At 40.6% G+C, this 19,751-nt stretch overlaps 1 protein-coding gene across 1 annotated transcript in view; it reads right to left on the reverse strand.

Moving 5' to 3' along the window:
- Positions 1-18,993, reverse strand: part of igf2bp1 (insulin-like growth factor 2 mRNA binding protein 1) — a 49,780-nt gene extending 30,787 nt beyond the window's left edge. The window contains exons 1-2 of the mRNA XM_076266298.1: positions 18,410-18,993; positions 17,039-17,099 (exon numbers count right to left, since the gene is read on the reverse strand). Coding sequence (XP_076122413.1) covers positions 17,039-17,099; positions 18,410-18,584 — 236 coding nt within the window. The 5' untranslated portion in view covers positions 18,585-18,993. The remainder of the gene's footprint in view (positions 1-17,038; positions 17,100-18,409) is intronic.
- Between the last annotated feature and the right edge of the window lie 758 nt (positions 18,994-19,751).

A 19,751-nucleotide genomic window follows, 5' to 3' on the forward strand; every position in this document is an offset into this window, starting at 1 on the left:
TCATTTCTCTAAGGGAGACAATGATCTTGATATGATAAAAGTGAGCTATTGTCATCAGTGTATGTGTGTGTGTGCATGTTTTTGTGTGTGCACGTGCCCGTGTTTGTGTGTGAGTGTGTGTGTGTGGGGGGGGGGTATTTAGGCCAAGGCACAGTGCACACGATGCAATTTTCATCACAAGGATGGCCCACTGCAGAACCTACATTTTGTGTCTGCATAGACTTTGCATGATAACTGCATGCACACAAGTTTTAAAACACAAGGTTAAGGGAAGACTAAATCTAATGCTATTTAACACAAATTCAGGCACACACATCCGTAACACACATTATATGGACCATCCTTAAGCCTTGAGCGAGTGAGTGAGTGAGTGAGCTGAGCATGAGTGTATTCTGGGGGCCATTTCTCTGCTACATGTCTGAGGACTCAGGAGAGTGGTATGCTTAACAGAGGAATGCTAGTCTTCTGCGTCAGTACCCTACGGTCCAGAGAGGACAGAGGAGAAAAGGTAGACAGAAAAAAGGAACAGAACAAGAAGAAAAAATACAAAACCTTGCACCATCATCATCATCATCATCATGTTTGAAGCTCAAAAGATGAAGCTCGCTCCCCTTCATCTCTTCTTCCTCTTTCCCTCTCCCCCTCTCTTTTTCTTCCTCCCTCTTTCCCCTGTGAAATTCCACAGCACCCAAGACAAAAAAAAGGGGGGAGGTGGCGCAAAGGATTTCCCTCTGTTCTGTTCAAGGTGGAGACAAATAGTTCCCAACCTTTAACTCGACCCTTGACCTCAGAGTGGACTAGGACTGATCTCGATACAAAATCTAAAAGGAGCCAGAGGCCATGCAGGGACAGCAATGGAGGGCAGACGAAGACAATTGGACATTTCAAAGGGGGTTGAGGTTTTAGTTGAGGACAAGGCCGCCATGTTTGTGGAGAATGGCCCCTTCACCCAACCCCTTTCAATTTAAAAGACCATTTATTCACACAAGGTTGCATGCTTGATGTTTAAACAGAATATTCATTGCCTGATTTCACAATGTAAAACACATGTGGGATGCATGATGAAGTTCATGTAAAAACATGCACAGTGTAATATTATATGTTATTGTCATAACGGTGGCTTTATGTGATTTTTTTATTGCCTGAGTGTCTGTGTGATGTGAGAGCAAGAGTGAGTGATGACGTATGGGGGTGTTGTGGGGTGTGGTTGTTTGGCGACGAAAAACTTCTTCCATGTATGTTATACACTGTGTTCAATAAAGCATGAAGTTGTGTCCGGTATTGAGAAGCATGTTTGGAATGGACATTACTTTAATTGTTGTTGAGGTTACAACAGTAATGGTTAAGAATATGCATAATTGCTGAGCATGCACCTTATGCATGCACCTGAACAAATAACCTGAACTCTAATATGTATCTTTTTGACCCAAGATGTATGCCATACTGCATATTCAGAGAATAATTTTGCAATTGTGTTGAGTTAATTCGTCAGATGTAACAATTTCATATTTAAAATAATAATCATTTTAAAATGTGTCCTCGGGCCTGTAGCCTATTTGCAATGAAACAGTCAAAAGAACATTTAAGCCTACACTTATTGATCGCATTATTTTATTCATGTTTATATCAGAAACATTTGTTTTACACAATGATCTCCGCTACGCATAGTTTTACAGTCACTGCATGCGCCAACAGTGGTCTGTCCCTTCGTGTGTCTGTGGCTGTGTGCGTGCTTTTTGGTGAGCATACTGTTAGGGTGGAGTCTGTATCGTGGGTGGCAATGGTAGGCAGGCCAGGGTGAGAACATCAACTCTGGTATCCATTTAGTGGCATATAAAGGGGATGTGTCTTCATTCTGGGTCAAAGTTCGCGCCTCACTTAAATTTGACCTGCACGGCAGAGAAGATGGAAGTCTAGCGAGCCTCCATTTTGTGAGCCTGAATCATGGGCTATTGTAACTATGGACGGCAAATACATAAAACATGAATGATATTCAAATTAAATTGCATCAGTTTCACTGATACCACTCCTGTAAAACAAAGTTTTCTCGACAGCTTATAACCGTCTTGACAGGTCTTTTTTTTTTTTACATTTTGGCGACTCAAAAGCGTGTCACCATAAAGAGGGGTTCTCTCAATTTATGCGAATTTCATTCGTTTCTTTTAACCTGCAAACTGCACAATGGATATATCCTTAATTTGTACCCAGGTGGTAAGTCATTTCAGGGATCGGAATTCAAAGAGCCTTAACCATCACACACACGCACACACTGAGCGCCATTTTGTTCTCTGCCAGGCCCTGCAGAAGTGTTCCAAAAGAGAGCGCAGAATACCCCTGCCCCATTTTGCATCAAAACAGCGTTCGATGTGGAAGGACGTGGCTGCTGCATAGCACGAAATTGGCTGCTTTATGTCACTGTTCAATGTAAAATACTTTCAATAACCAACGTCTTGATCAGCAGCGCTATATGCTCAATCTAGAGAAATGGAAGAAAGGTGTGCTATGAGCGTAATCATGCATTTACCACAAAACAAACGCCTTATCAGCCCATTCGCTTTCAACCATTGAAGTTAATTCTACTTTCGCCAAACACGAACTGTTCATGGTTCTCGAAATATTCAGTGTTCACAAACCTACTCTGTAAATTGGAAACGAGCATAATTGATCGGACCGAGCCATAAACCATTCGAACCAATCAACACGTTGCTTTGAAAGCACGGAAAGGATGGGTGTAAACGTGACTGAGCTCAAATTACCTTGGCAGATTCGTGGACTTCAGTGAAGAAATCTACTTTTATGACAAACCAATTATATTAACACTTAGATATATTTGCACTTTTCCATCATTTTGCTGTGGGCTGGAGATTGGACATCATAGACTTTGCCCGAACCCAGTGATGATGCGTAAAACACGACACACTCAGTTTATGATCGGCCAACACTGTCCATCAAAAAAGAGCAGAGAACGGAATGATATAGCCTCTTGTGCCATGGATTTAATTAAAATGACATTAGCCTTAACTTCAGGAGTCAGTTTACTCATTTTAACCCTGGTCACCAATTGAAATTTGAGTAAACGAAAAGTGCCCTCGTCTAAAGGCATCGACCATATAGCCTACTCCAAACCTGTCTATATCTAGCCTGAGGTGAATTTTCCTCCAGGCAACATCACAGTGGCCTATGCAAGAGTCGACCCGGCTAAGCCTTAACCATGTGAGCCAGCGAATAGGCAGCCATCTTCATTTGACAACGCCCAATTACCACAACGAGTAACAGTCAGATGAAACACATTAGAACTCCCAGCATTGCTCTGGATTCATGCAAGTGTACAGAAGATGGGTGCAATATTGAAGGTCATTCATCATTCTTAAGCCACAAAGACTAGCCTACATATCGGTGAATAAAGCACGATCCAAGCTTTGTCTGGCATGAAATGGCAGATAAGATAATAATGGTGTGATTGAAAACAGTCAAAGCTGATGTTACAAAGCAACAAGCTTTCATCGATGGATTAGCGTAAGGCGATGTATCAGTAAAATGCCTCATGCATAATGTCAACATTAAATACCTATTTTTATTGACATTAGAGAATAAGCTCGTTATGTAGGCTAGACAAAACGGACTTTCTCCACAGTAAATGTCAGGATGCTGTGGTTAAGTGCAGCGCGCATTGTATCTATCTGTTTGACGGATGCTTTAAAAAGGACAATAGCCATGTGAGAAATCTTCTCGTTTGCTGCTCCAACCGTGCGGTGGCTTCACGCGCACACCTCCCCCACAGCTCGAGCAGCGCTCGTTACAGCCTCTCGCTGGCGTCGAGGGGAAGCCTGCCTTCATTCATAAAGTCAGTAAACTACTCGAGAGTACTACAGCATCGTGAAAGAGGCGGCGCGCAGAGCTGCAGCACCGCCCACCATAGAAAGACATAGGGGTACGGTGAACAGAGATGGAGGCTCGCCTATCCAACACTAAGCACATCGGGAAAACAGAGTAGCACGGTCAAAAGTAACAGTGCACTTTGACAGTAGCCTTAAATACCTGTGTTTAACATACCCGCGACCAAAATAATAATTAGATGAAGAGACACCGACAGGTGGCATTCAAACATTCAGGTAGGCTATATGGATGGACTTACACGGTCATTATACGCTGCATGTATTCCTCAAGCTTCTCAAACGTCACACAATATTCCCTCATCTTCTCATGCGGTATCACCCCTTAAAGTAAACGTACGGTTAGATCGCCGTTTCAACTGTGAGCAGTCCTGCATTTCAGATTTCTGAGTCAATCATATTCGGTATGCATCATGTCTGCTCATATCACAACCCTACCATAACCAACTGCTCAGCTCTCATGCGTTAAATGGATTTAGCCTAATTGTTCCACAAAAACAACGAACATTCTCTTTCAAGAAAGACTGGCAAAGTTTTCTTTCGTCGACATACAAATCAACCGACAACGACGCTTTCCATTAAAACATTTTTGTACGGCAGCTTCGCGATTATCATAATGAAAGACATTGTAATGGCAAATATATAAACGAACATAGAAAACGCACTAAATGAAACGCATCGACTAAAGTGACCTCAATGTGGGAAAGAGGGACAGCACAGCCCCGAGTGACAGACATGAATGGGAGACGTCAAGACGGAGAGAATGGACTGCTGTGCTTGAGCAAACATTATAGAAAAATGTACTGCCGAATCAGTACAATAAGATGGCAACTCAGTTGCTCTTACTTGTCTGCTTGGATATGGTAGAAATGTTTCTGAAAACCCGTTCAAGATAGCCATTTGTCCAGTGTTTTAATTTTCAGGTAACTGAAAATATACCTTGCCCTTCAAGCACAAATTGAACCATTAACCAGCTTTTTCTTGACTGAGCAGTTTCACTACACTTATTTGTTGTTGTGAAAGGCTGGTTATGATGTGACCCATAACATGTTTTAATATCTGATACTGAAAAAGCAGAGGATACAAATATTTCTAAATGAAAGGCACTAAAAAGTGCATTCTTCAAATAAAGCATGTCCAAACTATGTCTAACTATTCAAACGGATTTTATTAAAGTGTACTATGCATCATTGGCATGCTAAACAGTATGTAATTAAACTGAATAATCTGATCAAGAAACGAAAAACACATGGAATATTCTAAGTGCATTTTAGATTTTTTTTAAAATCAGGTTATAAAACTCAGTCAATATGGTTAACTTTGAACACCATTACAATTAAAACAAGCCCTTAAAATGTTTAGCAAATTGTTTTCAATCCATCATAAAACTTGATAGAAGTGGTGAAATAAGGATGAATTACAAGTCCAAAACACACTCACTCCAGAATGATAAGAAAATATTCAAACTGTTCACTTTAGTTAAGTATCTTTCTCAACTCATGGATTTGCACTATTTAAACGAACATTCTTTTTAAACTATTTGCCATTTTTAAAAAGATAATCCTCCAAATATGTTGCCACTTGTAGATGAAAGATGAGGAGTCACTGAATGTATTTTGGGTACAAGATCCCACTCAATGATCATCAAAACAAAAGGTGCTTCCAAAATCAACTACACACATTCTGCCTTTCTACGAGGACAACAAAATTAGTTAATTCTGAAGGACACTCAGGAGTACATCTGTAAAGGAACAACTAGCATCTTCCAGTCTCTCACAAGGAGGTATATTCAAGCTCTTCACTTTCTATATTCAAGTTGTCCACATTGAATAAAAAAAACACACACAAGAGGGGTTTCTTCCTACTATGGGTGTGACGTAAGTGGCTGACTTTGTTTAGAAGCAGCCAACCCAGAGAGTCCATACAATGTCCCCAAAAGTGGACATGGGCACAAGAACACACCAAAGCTCCCCAGCACAGCTAAGCTCCATGCTCGCCCCTCTATTGTTTTCCTTAAAACAGGTGAAACATATTTCCTACAACACTTCTATCAGAAAGCTTTGCGCTCATCTCTTTTCTTGGCTCTTCTGCGACTTATGTTCATTACAAATCATTATTTTCCTTTTTTCAATAAAACAAGTCATCATGCACATTACTGCCTGCCGGAATTCAAACTCAGGGGCTCAATATTTCCTTCATCAGCTGTTTTTTTTTTGCCGTTATTTTCTAGGAAGCTTTGTGCACACTTGTTTTCAAATGAATAAATGCAAACTATGACAACTCCAATATGATCCTGGCAACAGAGATCTCCATGGTAGAGTATAAATTTAGTCAAGAGCTCATTGCAAGTCATATATAGGAACCATGCATGTGTTGGATCTGCTACTCGCCTGGTGAACACATGATTGTTGTGTTTGAAAATAACATTCGTTTCATTCCAAGTTCTGTTAACACTGGACAATAGTGTACCTTTCACTTTCTAAAGTTGAATTTAACAGTCCATGGATCAAAAAATAATACTCTACTTTTATCAAGCTTTCCACTTGACATGGCAAACTAAATATTGTATTGAATTGTGTGAACATACACAGGAGAAATACATTGTTACCTGTGGCTCTGGTGAAAAGTATTTACCAGTTCTACATTTCAAACCACACTAATCATTTTGTAACAGAACTGGTAAAGATAGGATGAGCCAAAAGTGGAACACCATGCCCAAATGCCAAACATCAGAGAGCTCAATTGAACTGACTGCCAAGTTAATGTTTGGAAATCCTTGCATACAATTAGCTCATTTTGCTTGGCAATTGTCAGCCAAGCCCATTCAATAAATGGCCTACTCCATAAGATTTGACCAGCACATTCACATGCACATGTGTCCCCTGGGCTCTGTCGCCGCCATGCTGTGTGATGGTGAGGTGAACTGCTTGCATGGAGAAGGCATGACCACATGTGGGTTTGTGTTTGTGTGTGAGAGAGAGAGAAAGACAGCAAGAGCGTGTGTGTGTGTGTGAGCGTGTGTGTGTGTGTGTGTGTGTGTGTGTGAGAGAGAGAAAGAGAGCTGGGCCCCTCCTACTCTTATACCCCTTTCCTTCGCTTCATCTCAGAATGTATGTATGTATGTATGTATGTATGTATGTATGACTGTATACGAGCGTGAGTATAGTGTGCTGTGTGTGTAGTGGGTAATACACATGTGCATGTGTCTGCTTGTGTGTGAGTTTGAAAGGTAAAGAAAGAGTCACAGAGACGGACTGACAGAGGGAGAGAGCGAGAGAGGGAGGGAGGGAGGGTGTTCCCATACCAGCACATGCCTGTTTGGCAAGACATGTGACCTAGAGACTCCATTTTAACTGATTTGGAGTTAGAGAAAGAGACCTGAGCATATCCGAGAGGTAAACTGTATGGTGAAATGGCACAAGGATGATGGCAATGCTAGGTAGTAAAATTCTTACACCATCTCCATAAGCTCAACTCTATGTACAATTTCTCTACTTAAGACAATAACAATGAGACAATAACCCATCTCAAATAACACAAATAACAACTCCCATCTGTAGGGCCTTAGAGCCATTGCTTGGGATTATGAACACCTTAACATGGCACCAACTATTTTTTATGAAGGTAATCAATAGAGTTAGGAAAAATCACTCTACTATATAAATTACAAATGTAATAAATTACAAATGTATGCATTTGTATCCGTTGAGTGTGTTACTGTGTTTCAGATTTACCTGTAATCTTTAACAGGGGAGAACCACAGTTATTTGGTGCATGCATTGTCACAGAAAGGACAAATGAAATTGAAGCCAGCATTAGACCTCTGATGATCGGGATTGGGTGAGAGAAGAGGGCTCGGTTATGTGATATTATGCTCTTTCTTCATAGATAATCAGTTCAGATAGTTATGTGGTACATGTTACTACACGTTTTACTCAACTGCCTGTCAACTTTAACATCTTAATTCAACTTTGAGCTATTAGTTTCTCCATAGTTTGACCACAATTTATTTAACATTAAAACTCTCCATAGCCTCTTGTGTTACTAGTGGGACTAGACAGGCTATGTGTGTTCACATGGTCCATTATAACCCATTGCACAGTAATGTAACATCTATTACTTCTACACCTTTGTCCTTTCATATAGTACACCTCACAGGTTTACAGAATATCTCCCTTCATTGAATTCGTTATCCTGTGGCAAGATGTTGCAACTAGCACCATTTTGAAACTATATTGAAACATAATTGATTGCTTCACATTGTCATTACTTTTCACCAGGGACAGGACCCCAAAGCCCTTCTTTTTTTGTCTCAATTTATTCCACTATACAGACCATTTGGCATTGCTTAAATACAGTAACAGATGCAGTTATAAATTACATTTAACATATAGCATTTATTTCAGTGTTAACTTTTGCATTTATACATTATTTTATTATGTTATGCCATTAACAACAAAATCAATACAACCTTTCATTCAGAAAAATCTGTTTTCTATACATTAAGTCATTAACTATAACAAATGTTCCAAGTGTTCAAATCTTAACATGTCAGCAGAAAATGGTGACTAACACCATTTAAATGAAACAGATATTAGTTTCCTAATTTTCTTAGCATAATATGCAACAGGACAAAAACAGTAAAAAAACTCTAAACGTTTCAAGTAATCAATCCAACACTACATGGAAAGCATTAGACTAGTATACTGGTTTACACTATTCGTAAGACAAAAAGGTTTAAGTGTATGCATGCAAACAAACAAAATGACTCCTCACATGCTTGCCCACATGAAAAAAGGAAGTGAAAGTTTATGCCTGTTGAAGAGGATGACTGCGAAAAACTATGGAATCTCATCTTGGACAAGATTTGTTTTAAAGGACCTAGTCTTACCTATTACTTACCACTAGGCCATTAGTCGCCACTAGATCATAAGTTGGTGACATTTTTGAAAAGCAATGACTTTGTTCTCAAAGGCATAAGCAAAATACACTTTCAATCTACACACCACCACTGATATAACTGATATAGTCATATACATAAGAGAATCCTTTTAAAGTATGAACAGACATTTTGTATTTGTTTCCTTACTCTTACTACACATTTCACATGAACCCAACAGATCTGTTTGGCCTATGCTTGAAAAGCAACACATATCCACACAGATTCTTCACTGACATGCCAAAAGTGTGCCATAGGTCAAAGCAAGTTTTAGTCACCAAACTGATTTTTTTTTTTTATTAAAGCACAAAACCCAGGCCACATGCAGCAGAACTGAAACCATATGGACAATAGTCATAACTCACATACAGCTATATGTCCTGGTTAATTTTTTTGGATAGTTAATTAGTGGTACTGTTTAACAACAGCAAAACAGATCTTCACTCTTCCAATGCAAGCTATGTGCTTATTTAACCTCTTGTCCCTTCCCCACTTCACAACCTCATTGGACAGCACCAGACATGTGGTCGTTGTTACTGCCAATTCCTCTTATTTGAAAAACGTATACAAAAATGTAAAGAATTTAGGTTTAAGAGGCACCACCCCCTACAAGTTATTCCCCTACCTCCCTCCTCTCCCTCTCTCTCCCTCCCTCTTTTTCTCTCTTCCCCTCCTCCTTTGCTCTTGTTCCTTTGGTAGTGTTTACTATGGCCTTTGGCTGGGGCCAAGCCTACCATGGGGGCCAGTTCAGGAGGCACACAATGAAAGGGTTAGAGGTGTGAGGGCCTCAGTCTCACAGACAACAAAAACAGCTGGGTCGGGAGGTGTAAGGGGGGTGCTTGAAGTGTTCTCTTATAGTGCCTTAGGGTTGAGTAAAAAAAAAAAAAAAAACACAGTTTTCCATTTAAGACTTAATAGTGCATTATAAGACAAACAGTCTTCTACTATTTAGAAGCCAGGTATCAAGAGGTCTCAGTAACTTGCTTATATTAAGCGCCACAAAATCTGAAATGAACAATGTATACACGTTGCAGAATTTGTGAAATGTAAATAATTAAACTTTCCTGCAAACAACTTTAAAGCTTTTTTGCATCAGTGACCAATGTTCATTAATAAACTGTATATTTACTATATTTTAGGCAAAGCAGGCATGTTTCGCCATATAACTTATGTTCACATTAATTAAATAACAAATGTATTCTCAGAGCTGAATCAAGTCACTGCGAGAGGAAGGGAAAAGGAAACCTTGTCCTCCTTTCTTCACAAACTGACTTCATTAATATGGAGCTAAACTGCTTCTAGAACCATCTTCAGCAGCAGGGTGCTACGCTGATCTGATGTAATGCCGCCTGTGTTTTGTGAAGGTGCCTCAAATGTACCCTCCTCCCCCTCTCAACACCAACCTCTGCCTAAAAACACCACCACGACCACCACCACCATAGGAGGCTCCAACCGCGCCCCTTCGTCCTAAACGCTTGCAATCATTCCTTGCACACATTCCACAAGCGCCGCCTCATCCCTATGCTACAATGGCGTATGGGCTATAGCATGAGTTGGCGTGCTCACATTTGAGGGAGTGGGGGATGGGAATTGGGCAGGCTAAAGGGGTGTGTGTGTGCGTGTGTGTGCGTGTGTGTGTGTGTGTGTGTGTGTGTGTGTAGGGGGGTTAGGAGTTGGTCTACTGCTCCATGTCACTGCCAGGTTGTGGCAATTTGACCTTTCTACGTCATGGGAAGCATAGCACTGTGCCTACGTGGACTCAACACCAAGCGGTCAACAAGGGACCACTTCTATTCAAGACTGAATGCCTTATAACCCTCTACACACAAACACACACACCTTTCCACCCATCAACCAGACCCTTTTGCACCCCCCTCCCCCCCAAACATACACACTCACTCTCTCTCTCCCTCACACACACACACTTTTCCACCACTTCCCTTTTTAATGGCTTCTTTTATGTCAAAGCCTTCAAATTTCTTATCAAAATTACCAAAGTGCTCCAAACCACTCTCTGCCTTAATGATGACCGTGGCTGTGTGTGTGTGTGTGACTATGACCAATGCGAGAGCATGAGTGAGCAAAGTGTGTTGACTTGGATGGGGTGGGGGGATGGGAAATGGTGATGAGGGCTAGTCACTGCAAACCGAACGGCGAGCGGGAGAGAGCAAAAGGGGGGTAAAATTGAGGTAGAGACTCAGCCCCTTTAAAACAGGACAGATGGTTCTAAGTGGGGGGAGGGGTGCATGTTGGTGAAGCACTAGTCTATAGAGGGGGGAGTGGTCTTGAAGGGAAGGCATACATTTCTCACCCCAATCCCCCCTCCTTTCCCCACAACTATCCCCACCCATCCACAGATCCGGCCACACATGCAGAGAAACTCCAAAGTCCTTTTTTCCCAAAGCGTTCTCTCTCTATCTCCCTTTATCTCACCCCCCCCCCCCCCCAAGAAATATCCTGATCTGGTTATAGTGCTATGATGGCGGAAAGAAAGGCAAGTCCTTGAGGAAGTAGAGCCTCCTATATCTCCGCCCCCCTCTCCCCAACCTCAATACCACCCCCCCACCCCCAATCTCACACACACACACACACACACACACACACACACACACAAGCCCTATGCAGCCAAGCCCCAAAGAGAGCAAAGCTGATCATATGACTCCAACGGAAGAGGAAAAAAAGAGTGACTGCAAGACAAAGACAATGCGAGGGAGGCAGGCAGAATGAAGATGAAAAACGGAAAGGGGGAAAAAAATGAAATAATCAGAAGAATGCATACGTAGCCTTCATGCAGCCATCTCTTTCTTTAAGTGGAGAGGCAGAGTTGCATGTGCATGTGTGCCGTAATCACGAGAAGGATGGCCTCCCTCCTTCCCTCCTTCTCTCCTCTCTCTTTCTGCATCCCTCTCTCTTTCTCCCCCACATTGTGTTTGCAAGCGCGTGCGACCGCCTCTTGCCATGTCGTCAATAGCTTCTCGCGGAACGACTCACAGGTGCTCCCCCTTCCTGATTGGTCGCACCCCCTTGAGCTTGCCGGCCCTTCCCCCCACCCCACCCCCTGCCTTCCGTAGTACTACAACTGAGGAGAATACAGAGAGGGAGGGAGGGAGGAAGTGAGAGAGAGAGAGACAGACAGAGAGAGTGAGAGAGTAAGAGAGAGAGAGAGGGAGAGAGAGAGCGCTAGAGCGAAGGGACAGAAATAGGGAGGGAGAAACAGAGAGAAGTAATGAGCAAGAGCAGGGAACGTGCAGGGAAGGTGCCAAAGTCAATGTGACCACTGCATGCTACCTCAACTAAATGCCAATGATTTTGAGATCCAACAGCATCAAAGCTTGCATTTGATAAACCTCTACATAAGAAATAACTCTTCAGTCTTTGACACACCTTTAAATGTTTTGTCATTTTGAACATTAAACACTTACGTTTTAGTGGACTGGACATCAAAGTTGCTGTATAAGCTTTGAAATCATACATCTTAACAATGCCTATAATAACTGTGTATAAGCAATCTCTGTGTATACTGTAAACACACACAAAGCCTTTATGTTTTTAATGAAACCAATTGAATACATTTCTCTATGACTTAACCTTAATAAATCCACATATGAATATTCTTTGCCACATTTATCTTCACATTTATCAGTTCACCATGTAAATGCTGCCAACTCATTTGAATACCCTGCATTGCTATCTGTATCTTTAAAAGAAGCAAATAGTAATGGGTGGTTAGGGGATAAATGCTTGCAATTACTGAAGAGTTTTACAAAACAAACAATTACAGTAATGAATGTAATCAGGTTTGGGAGCACATTCCTTTTTTCACCTTTTCTTAGCCATCTAAAACATACAAATCCATTTGACAGTGCAGACCAATACAACCCTAACAGTTGGTATAGGCCTATAGCAACTTCATCTCATTCTTACGTGGGAGGCAAGTATGACATAACAGTAGGCATAGCTGATGGGTAATTGTTTTTCACTTTCTGGTGCCTTTTTAAAAAATTAAAGTGGAAAACATCCATTTGTTCAAAAAAACTGTTCTTACCAAATGAAAAACAAAAAGGAAAGCTCAGAAGTAAAGTTCTTGACAGCAATGTGCAAATGAGCTACAAATACAACATCCCTATAGCAAGAACAAGGTGAGCATTGCTCTCTGTTTTTGTCACACACACACACACACACACTCAGAAATTATGAATTTATGAACAACTTCACTTCTACCAAAATAAAAGGCTTTTCAAAAAATATATGATCAAATTTTGTTCAATTAAGTGAGTGTACCCATCTGAAAACGGCAATCCCTTTTTTCCCCCTATTTTACAGGAATACACTTGTTCTCCATAGTACACGCTGACGTTTCTCATACTGTGCACAGAGCATGGTTATGTAAGGTGAGCCAGGGAGAAAACGCACAGGGGTGAGCACAACAGGAGAGGACTTTGCTACTCAAGACCTGGTGAAAATTTTGGTTAGTGTGGTTGATTTTTGGCAAGAAAAAAAAATACTGGATTTAGCACTATATGCTGCACTACAGCTTTTTAACACACACAAAAGTCTTGATTGGACTATTAAATTGTTTGATCAATTCAAAAGTCAACATTACTTTCAATAGAGAGGGTAGTCAAAATGACAAATCACCACATTAAATCAAGACATTTTTCACTATCATCAAGTACATATTTGTGGATAGTGAAACAATTCCAATTCTTCTTTATACATTTTTTTTTAACTTATTTTTGCCAGGTAAAGGAAATTAGAAATCAGCTGTATTTTTCTGTGTCTACACTCATCATTTGTCATGCATGAATTACAAATCAGCCACTTGGGGAAAACACACCTGATAAAAACAAAGTTGGGGAAAATCATTCAGTAGCCTACTCCAGTGCCCCACACTGTACTACATATTCAAACTGATCTCAGCAACACAACAAGAATGCATCACCTATGCTATTACCTCAAAACTATTAGGGCCTTATATGACTCTCAATATATTGGCATCACAAAGTATAATATTGTCTATATATTGTACCTGTCAACAATGATCAGTTGTAAGTAGGAAAGCACAACAAGTCTCCTTAAGTGTCCCCTTATTCATCATACGTACATGATATGATATAGCAATACAGCTATACGTTCCAACTTTGGCAGTTAACTCACAAGCTTGCTCACATGCTCTATTGTGATTTCGTTTAAGAACTTAGCAGTTTCTCAAGACAACTTTTCATGCAAATGTTTGCTCTGAAAGTGGCAGCAAGGATACGCTTGACCTTAACCCTATGAGCGCTAAAACAATCCATTAGGATTCAATCAGGATGATACTTAGCTAAACATGGGTGTTAGCAGCCAGACCAACATGGCATCATCAACCTAATGATTTAATAATGCTCTATTACTAAAATTAAGTCTGTTAGTACATAGATGAAGCTGCAGCACATTTGAAATGGCCCATGCAAGGTAGGTTCATGGTGGACAAGTGCAATGATTGGGCAACGGTCTGCTTTCAGACTGTAGTGATTGGATGACAGAGACATGCAGTAATGTAATGTGAAACTTTTTTTTTTTCGTCCAACACCCCCCCCCCACACACACACACACACACCTTTTTTACGCAAGGAGGAGTTTCAGTCCATTCTCCACTTTGTACCAGCAACTACTGGGAGAAATAGCACTAAGCTGTCCTGCACACCCACATCCCCAACAGATATAAACACACTCCAACAACAAAATCGGAATGTTGGAAGTCTGTGTCACTAGGACCTGAACAAACTGCATGGAGTCATACACCGCCTGCCCCCCCCCCCCCCTTCATGTTTCTCAAAAAAAAAAACATAAGTTCCACGTCATCCAACGCAATATCCAACTCCTGTCCTTAACAGCTAGGCTTACGTTTTAACACTTACACACAGTAGTAACTCTGGTGATCAGCATAAAAGAGAAAGATATTACAAGGGGAGTCCACATATTTCAGCCATATGTATGCATGGCCGCACATGCACAGGCCTTTTTAAAAAGCTAAATGTTCATCAGACGCACGAGTGAGAAACCGAGGGAGAGAGCAAATATATCTACAAATAACTAATTACGCCATATTCACACACAACAGTAGGCTATACGCGACACGTAGCCAACAGAAAGTACTTTACGCAAGATTTCTTTTTCAAAAGTTATTTTAAATATATGAACTATGTGTGCTGTAATGGAAATGCATGGCGCACACATAGCTTTGAAATACGCATGGCGTTTAAAATGTGCAGAATTCACCATGTAGTCCGTCAACATGTGACATGGGTCATTTCCAGTATTTTATTACATTTTCTATAATCTGTTCAATTTGCAAACTACGTTTCCTTATAACATTCTATGCTGGTTAAACAGCTTCAACAAATGATAATTTATAGAGATTCTGGGCATCAACAACGTTGTCTTTGGTCAATGGAGTGCCCCAGTGCTCTACAGCCATGTAGGTGCATACAGTGTGGGCCTACGCCATTTTCCAATCCAGTGACGTTAGTCGACTTCTTGCAATGGGAGCGACCACGTGTCTATTGAAGCTCAAACAAATGTAGCTTCTATCAAAAGGTTCCATTGCATGGTGTAAAGCTTAATACGTGACCCTGATTTTTCCATGATGTCATGACTTAAATGCATGGAACAGTTTATTTAAATTAATATTTCCTGACGTAGAATTACTATTGCATTTTAATTAAAACATACACCAAAGGAATCATTTTCCTGTCATTAGCTCTTAAGTCAGCAATAGTTTCTGCGATACAATTAATCATCCCTGCATGTGCGATACAACCACAGGTTAACTATACATTTAAACTGCGTCCTAGTTGCGCTAATCCACTACCCTTCACGCCAGCCTGTAAGTAAATCATATATGGCCGATTGTGGTGCAAATAAAAACAACTTCATATTAACTGGATATGTTGTATTGCTTAATTTAAAAAAAAATTCTCAAAGGTGTCTACCCACAACGTTCCACTAGGCCAACTTGGATACCGTATTACGCATTAGCCTATTTCATTTAACATACTTACATATAATAAGAGTTTATTTGTTTTGTAGCACATTAGTGCACTCCAGATGATGGGAGTATTTTTTTTTTTTACAACATAGGCTGACGGAACAGTCTGTGTTGTAGAGAGGGCGCGAGGCCACCATTTTTAATTCAGTTAACAATTTGAATATTCACAACGAAGCGCTACACCATTTAATGACTTTCGAAAGATTACCATTTTTATTATTTATTTTTAACCAGATTGCAGGAGGTTCGTACGTTTAACAAATCCATATAGTTATTTAATTAATAAAGGTCCGCGCTCTAACGTCTTAATGCCAGTGGTAGGCCTAGTTCGTGGAAATGTAAGTATTCGTGCAATCTTAATCACAACCCTACTATCAGGCTACATGTTTCTTTGTATTGATGTTGCACTATAAACAGAAAAAACGCATGCAACAGATGTATACTTAAATTCTGAGCTGAAATGAATGGTATGGACAAAGGCCTGACAGGCCTACCAAGTCGACTGTGTGTGGGGGGGGGAATTGCCAGCGTGTGAGGGAGGGAAAAAATCAAAGCCATTTTACTCATACAATAAGACGACTTCACAACATGTTGGCTTAATCAATCCGTCCCCGTAACATACTCATGCATAGGCTAGGCTATACGGTTAACGTTTTTAAGTTATAGTACGATACGTTTACAAAGTTACTTATTAACGAGCACACAGGCCTACATGGTGGCAAGGCCTAGAGAGGAGTGAGCATGTGCGAATAGAATGATGACGTTGCAACCAATATTCAGAAAACTGTGTCATATCAGCTTCTTGTGGTTCATGAAGACCTACATTGAATAAGACAACACTGCAAACTGAAATAATCATACACCTTGAGACAGACGTCTAAGAATATACATGTAACAATATGTGTATGAACATCTACGTAGATGAATAACCAGACCTACATCATTGTCTGTTCAGCGTATGAGGACTACCCCTTTACGACCCAGGCAACATGGCGATTGAGAGGTTTCAAATTGTGTACATCCACACATGCAACAATCTACGTGTCAGGATCACGTCAAGAAACAGCAAGTTCTTTACAACACAAGCCCCAGCACACAATCTGGTACTTCTATGTATATGCTATAATGCGAAGCAGCAACCCTGTAAGGCTTATTTAGAAAAACAGAGCTAAATACCTTTGCTTCTTGGGGACAGAATGCTCGACCTCAATGCGTTTGCCGTGGAGTTCCACTTTACCTGAGGAAAAAAAACCCAAATGTATTTCACAAAAATTAGGCCACCATCGCCATTAATTTGACTTGATCCCCCAAACCCATAGACTGATATGCAGCGAAAACTAGCGGGTACACATCTCTTTCAAATCTAGTTTAGGGCGTTATATCAAATACATTGTTTCGCTGCAATTATTGTAACAATGTGTCGTATGGGCTAAGACAATGTAGGCCACTTTGAGGCAAGCAGGAGGCAAAAGAGTAAAAAGTTACACACGTAGGCCTACAGTTTAGTGAATAGTTATTCAACAATTGCCATGCATTTACTCTATCAACTTCCAGCTACTTAAATGACACAACTTGTGCATTGGCATAACTAGTCGTCTTCCCACACTAGCACCATACCCCATATTTTCAAAAACAGATAATTTCCAATAACAATTGCATGGAAGCACGTTGTCATTTTTCAGGCATGGTTTAACATTTAGTAGGAACAGAGGCTAAACCATTTACGTGCCTGGAACTTGTTGTAATGATCTATTTAAGGCGTAACACACAAAAAGCATGGCGACCTTCGCGCTATAGAGCACATCACATGCTACATATGTTGAAAATCGCCAAGATACATTTTAGCCAGGAGGGCCTACATGTGACCCGTGTACGAAAAGTGTATTATTCCATCACACAAATGGGGTGTGTGATCGTATTTTCACGCCGGGTAACTATTGGTTGTAATGTCTGTTCGTTAAATATACATGAATAACGTTAGTATTTTATCTTGGCTATAGTGTCCTATTAACCAAAAGGGGGAGGGGTGCGATGTGATTCTATAGCTGGAACGAGCATACAGAATGTTGAACCACGCAAAGCTTCCAAGTGGCTTCAGCGTTTGACCTACAATGAAACCGTGTTCACAAGAGGCCAAAATGTAGTCTATGCATTTGAGCACCAATGCCATTTTCCTCCCAACGTGATCCAATGTAGAATGTTTGACTGAAAATACATTTACAGCAGATTATGGTAGGCTACTAGAAAGTCGATGCTATACATGGTTGCATATCCTCTCGTCGAGTTCCTTCTTTAAAAAGTTGGATCTTTTGAGGAAGCACATTAGCCTACATCAGTTACCTTGTTTCAATTAAATAAAATTATCGATATGGCTTTATTTCTCCGCCAGTCTTCCAAAAGTAGTATTTGCATTCGGGACATGGGATGTCAAGGGAGTGGGCATTGAGTCCTCTATGTATTTTACACAGTCGGCAGAGTCACAAGTGAATTTTTTTTTTTATAAAAAGGTAAAGGTTGACAAGCGCTCCACAGATCCAATTAACTTACCAGAAAATGTTTCAATGGCTTTCATAGCCCATTGGTCGTCCGGACAATCAACAAACGCATAGCCAGTTTTCATGAGAAACTGTCCAGAGTATGGAATCTTGTAGTCATCAAAGGTTTTGACCAAGTCCTCTGCAGTCACGTTTTCATTCAGATTTCCAATATAAAGCTTGTTCATGATGACAATATGAGGCTCTCCAGTGAAATTAAGAAATCAAAACAAACAAACAAAAAAACTTGATCGAAACGCTCTAAATGATATCACAAGAAATGATAGGCTATAAGGCGCTATAAAAAGCACTTGTAGACGGTAATGAGCTGTAAGTACAAACGCAATTTTAGAATTCAAAACAATATCCAAAAGCAAAAAAGGAGAAAAGTTCGGCTAATGGTGGACTAATGCTGTAGTCTGATAATGTCCAGTAGAGAAGTGGAGAAACCTTGACTGTAGCCAACCCAGGCGAATTTCTCGCAGTGTAGAAATGGTATCAATTTGAATGAATCTGATGGTGGTTATGGTGGAATAGTGGTAGAAGTATGGCGGGATCGGGAGAAATTCTTTCCTCTCTCTGCCCCTCAACCTCGAGCTGTACCCTGCACTGTCACAGATCCTTCTGACTAGGAATGGCACCGCCTCTAAACCGACTCGAATTTACTAATTTTTTGTTTGCAAAGAGGAAACCACGTGGTCTCAGAGTAGCTCGAAAGGGCCGCCCTCCTCTCTCCCTGAGCAGCCCAGCGGATGGGTGTGCTGGAGAAATTAAGCTTTATATGTGCAATGCGTTTTCCCGTTGTCTGTGGATGAGCAATAAGCATGCACACGTAGTGCACTGTTGACCGAAGATATGTGTCTTCAGTCTGTCTTCAAGCGTAATATGAGGGGCAAAACCATCGGAGAGTAGGTTATTTGGAGGCGAGCCGATTGAAAAGGCTTTGTGTAATGAAAACATGAGGGCAGTACTAGACTGTATGACATTCGTAGTGTTGCATTAAGCTGTATATGCTACTACACACAATGACAACTTAGTTGTGTTTTAACCGTCTTTAAATTCCTTGGACTACTATATCTGACAGAATAAGCAACACGACTTCGCTTTAAAGCCTTATGAGGCCATTGGCGGGACGATGCTACAGTATATGGGCTTTGGTTTGCCACAAACCAATTGCACAGACCAACAGTTGCACATCAAATTCCCGAATGTGACATATGTCGCAGGAAATACTTCTTGTAATGTTGCAACCAATTAAAATTGCTTTGATTATTTTTGCAATTAGACTATAACTGCACACCGGAAGTTCACGTAGGCCCTCAAGTTTTAAACAAAAAAATGTAAGGCCCTCCTAG

This window comes from Alosa pseudoharengus, unplaced genomic scaffold, assembly GCF_046254945.1.
Source record: "Alosa pseudoharengus isolate Yale_2024_CS ecotype anadromous, Long Island Sound unplaced genomic scaffold, YU_APseudo_1.1 YU_APseudo_1.1_scf_4, whole genome shotgun sequence".
In the NCBI taxonomy this organism is placed as follows: Eukaryota; Metazoa; Chordata; class Actinopteri; order Clupeiformes; family Clupeidae; genus Alosa; species Alosa pseudoharengus.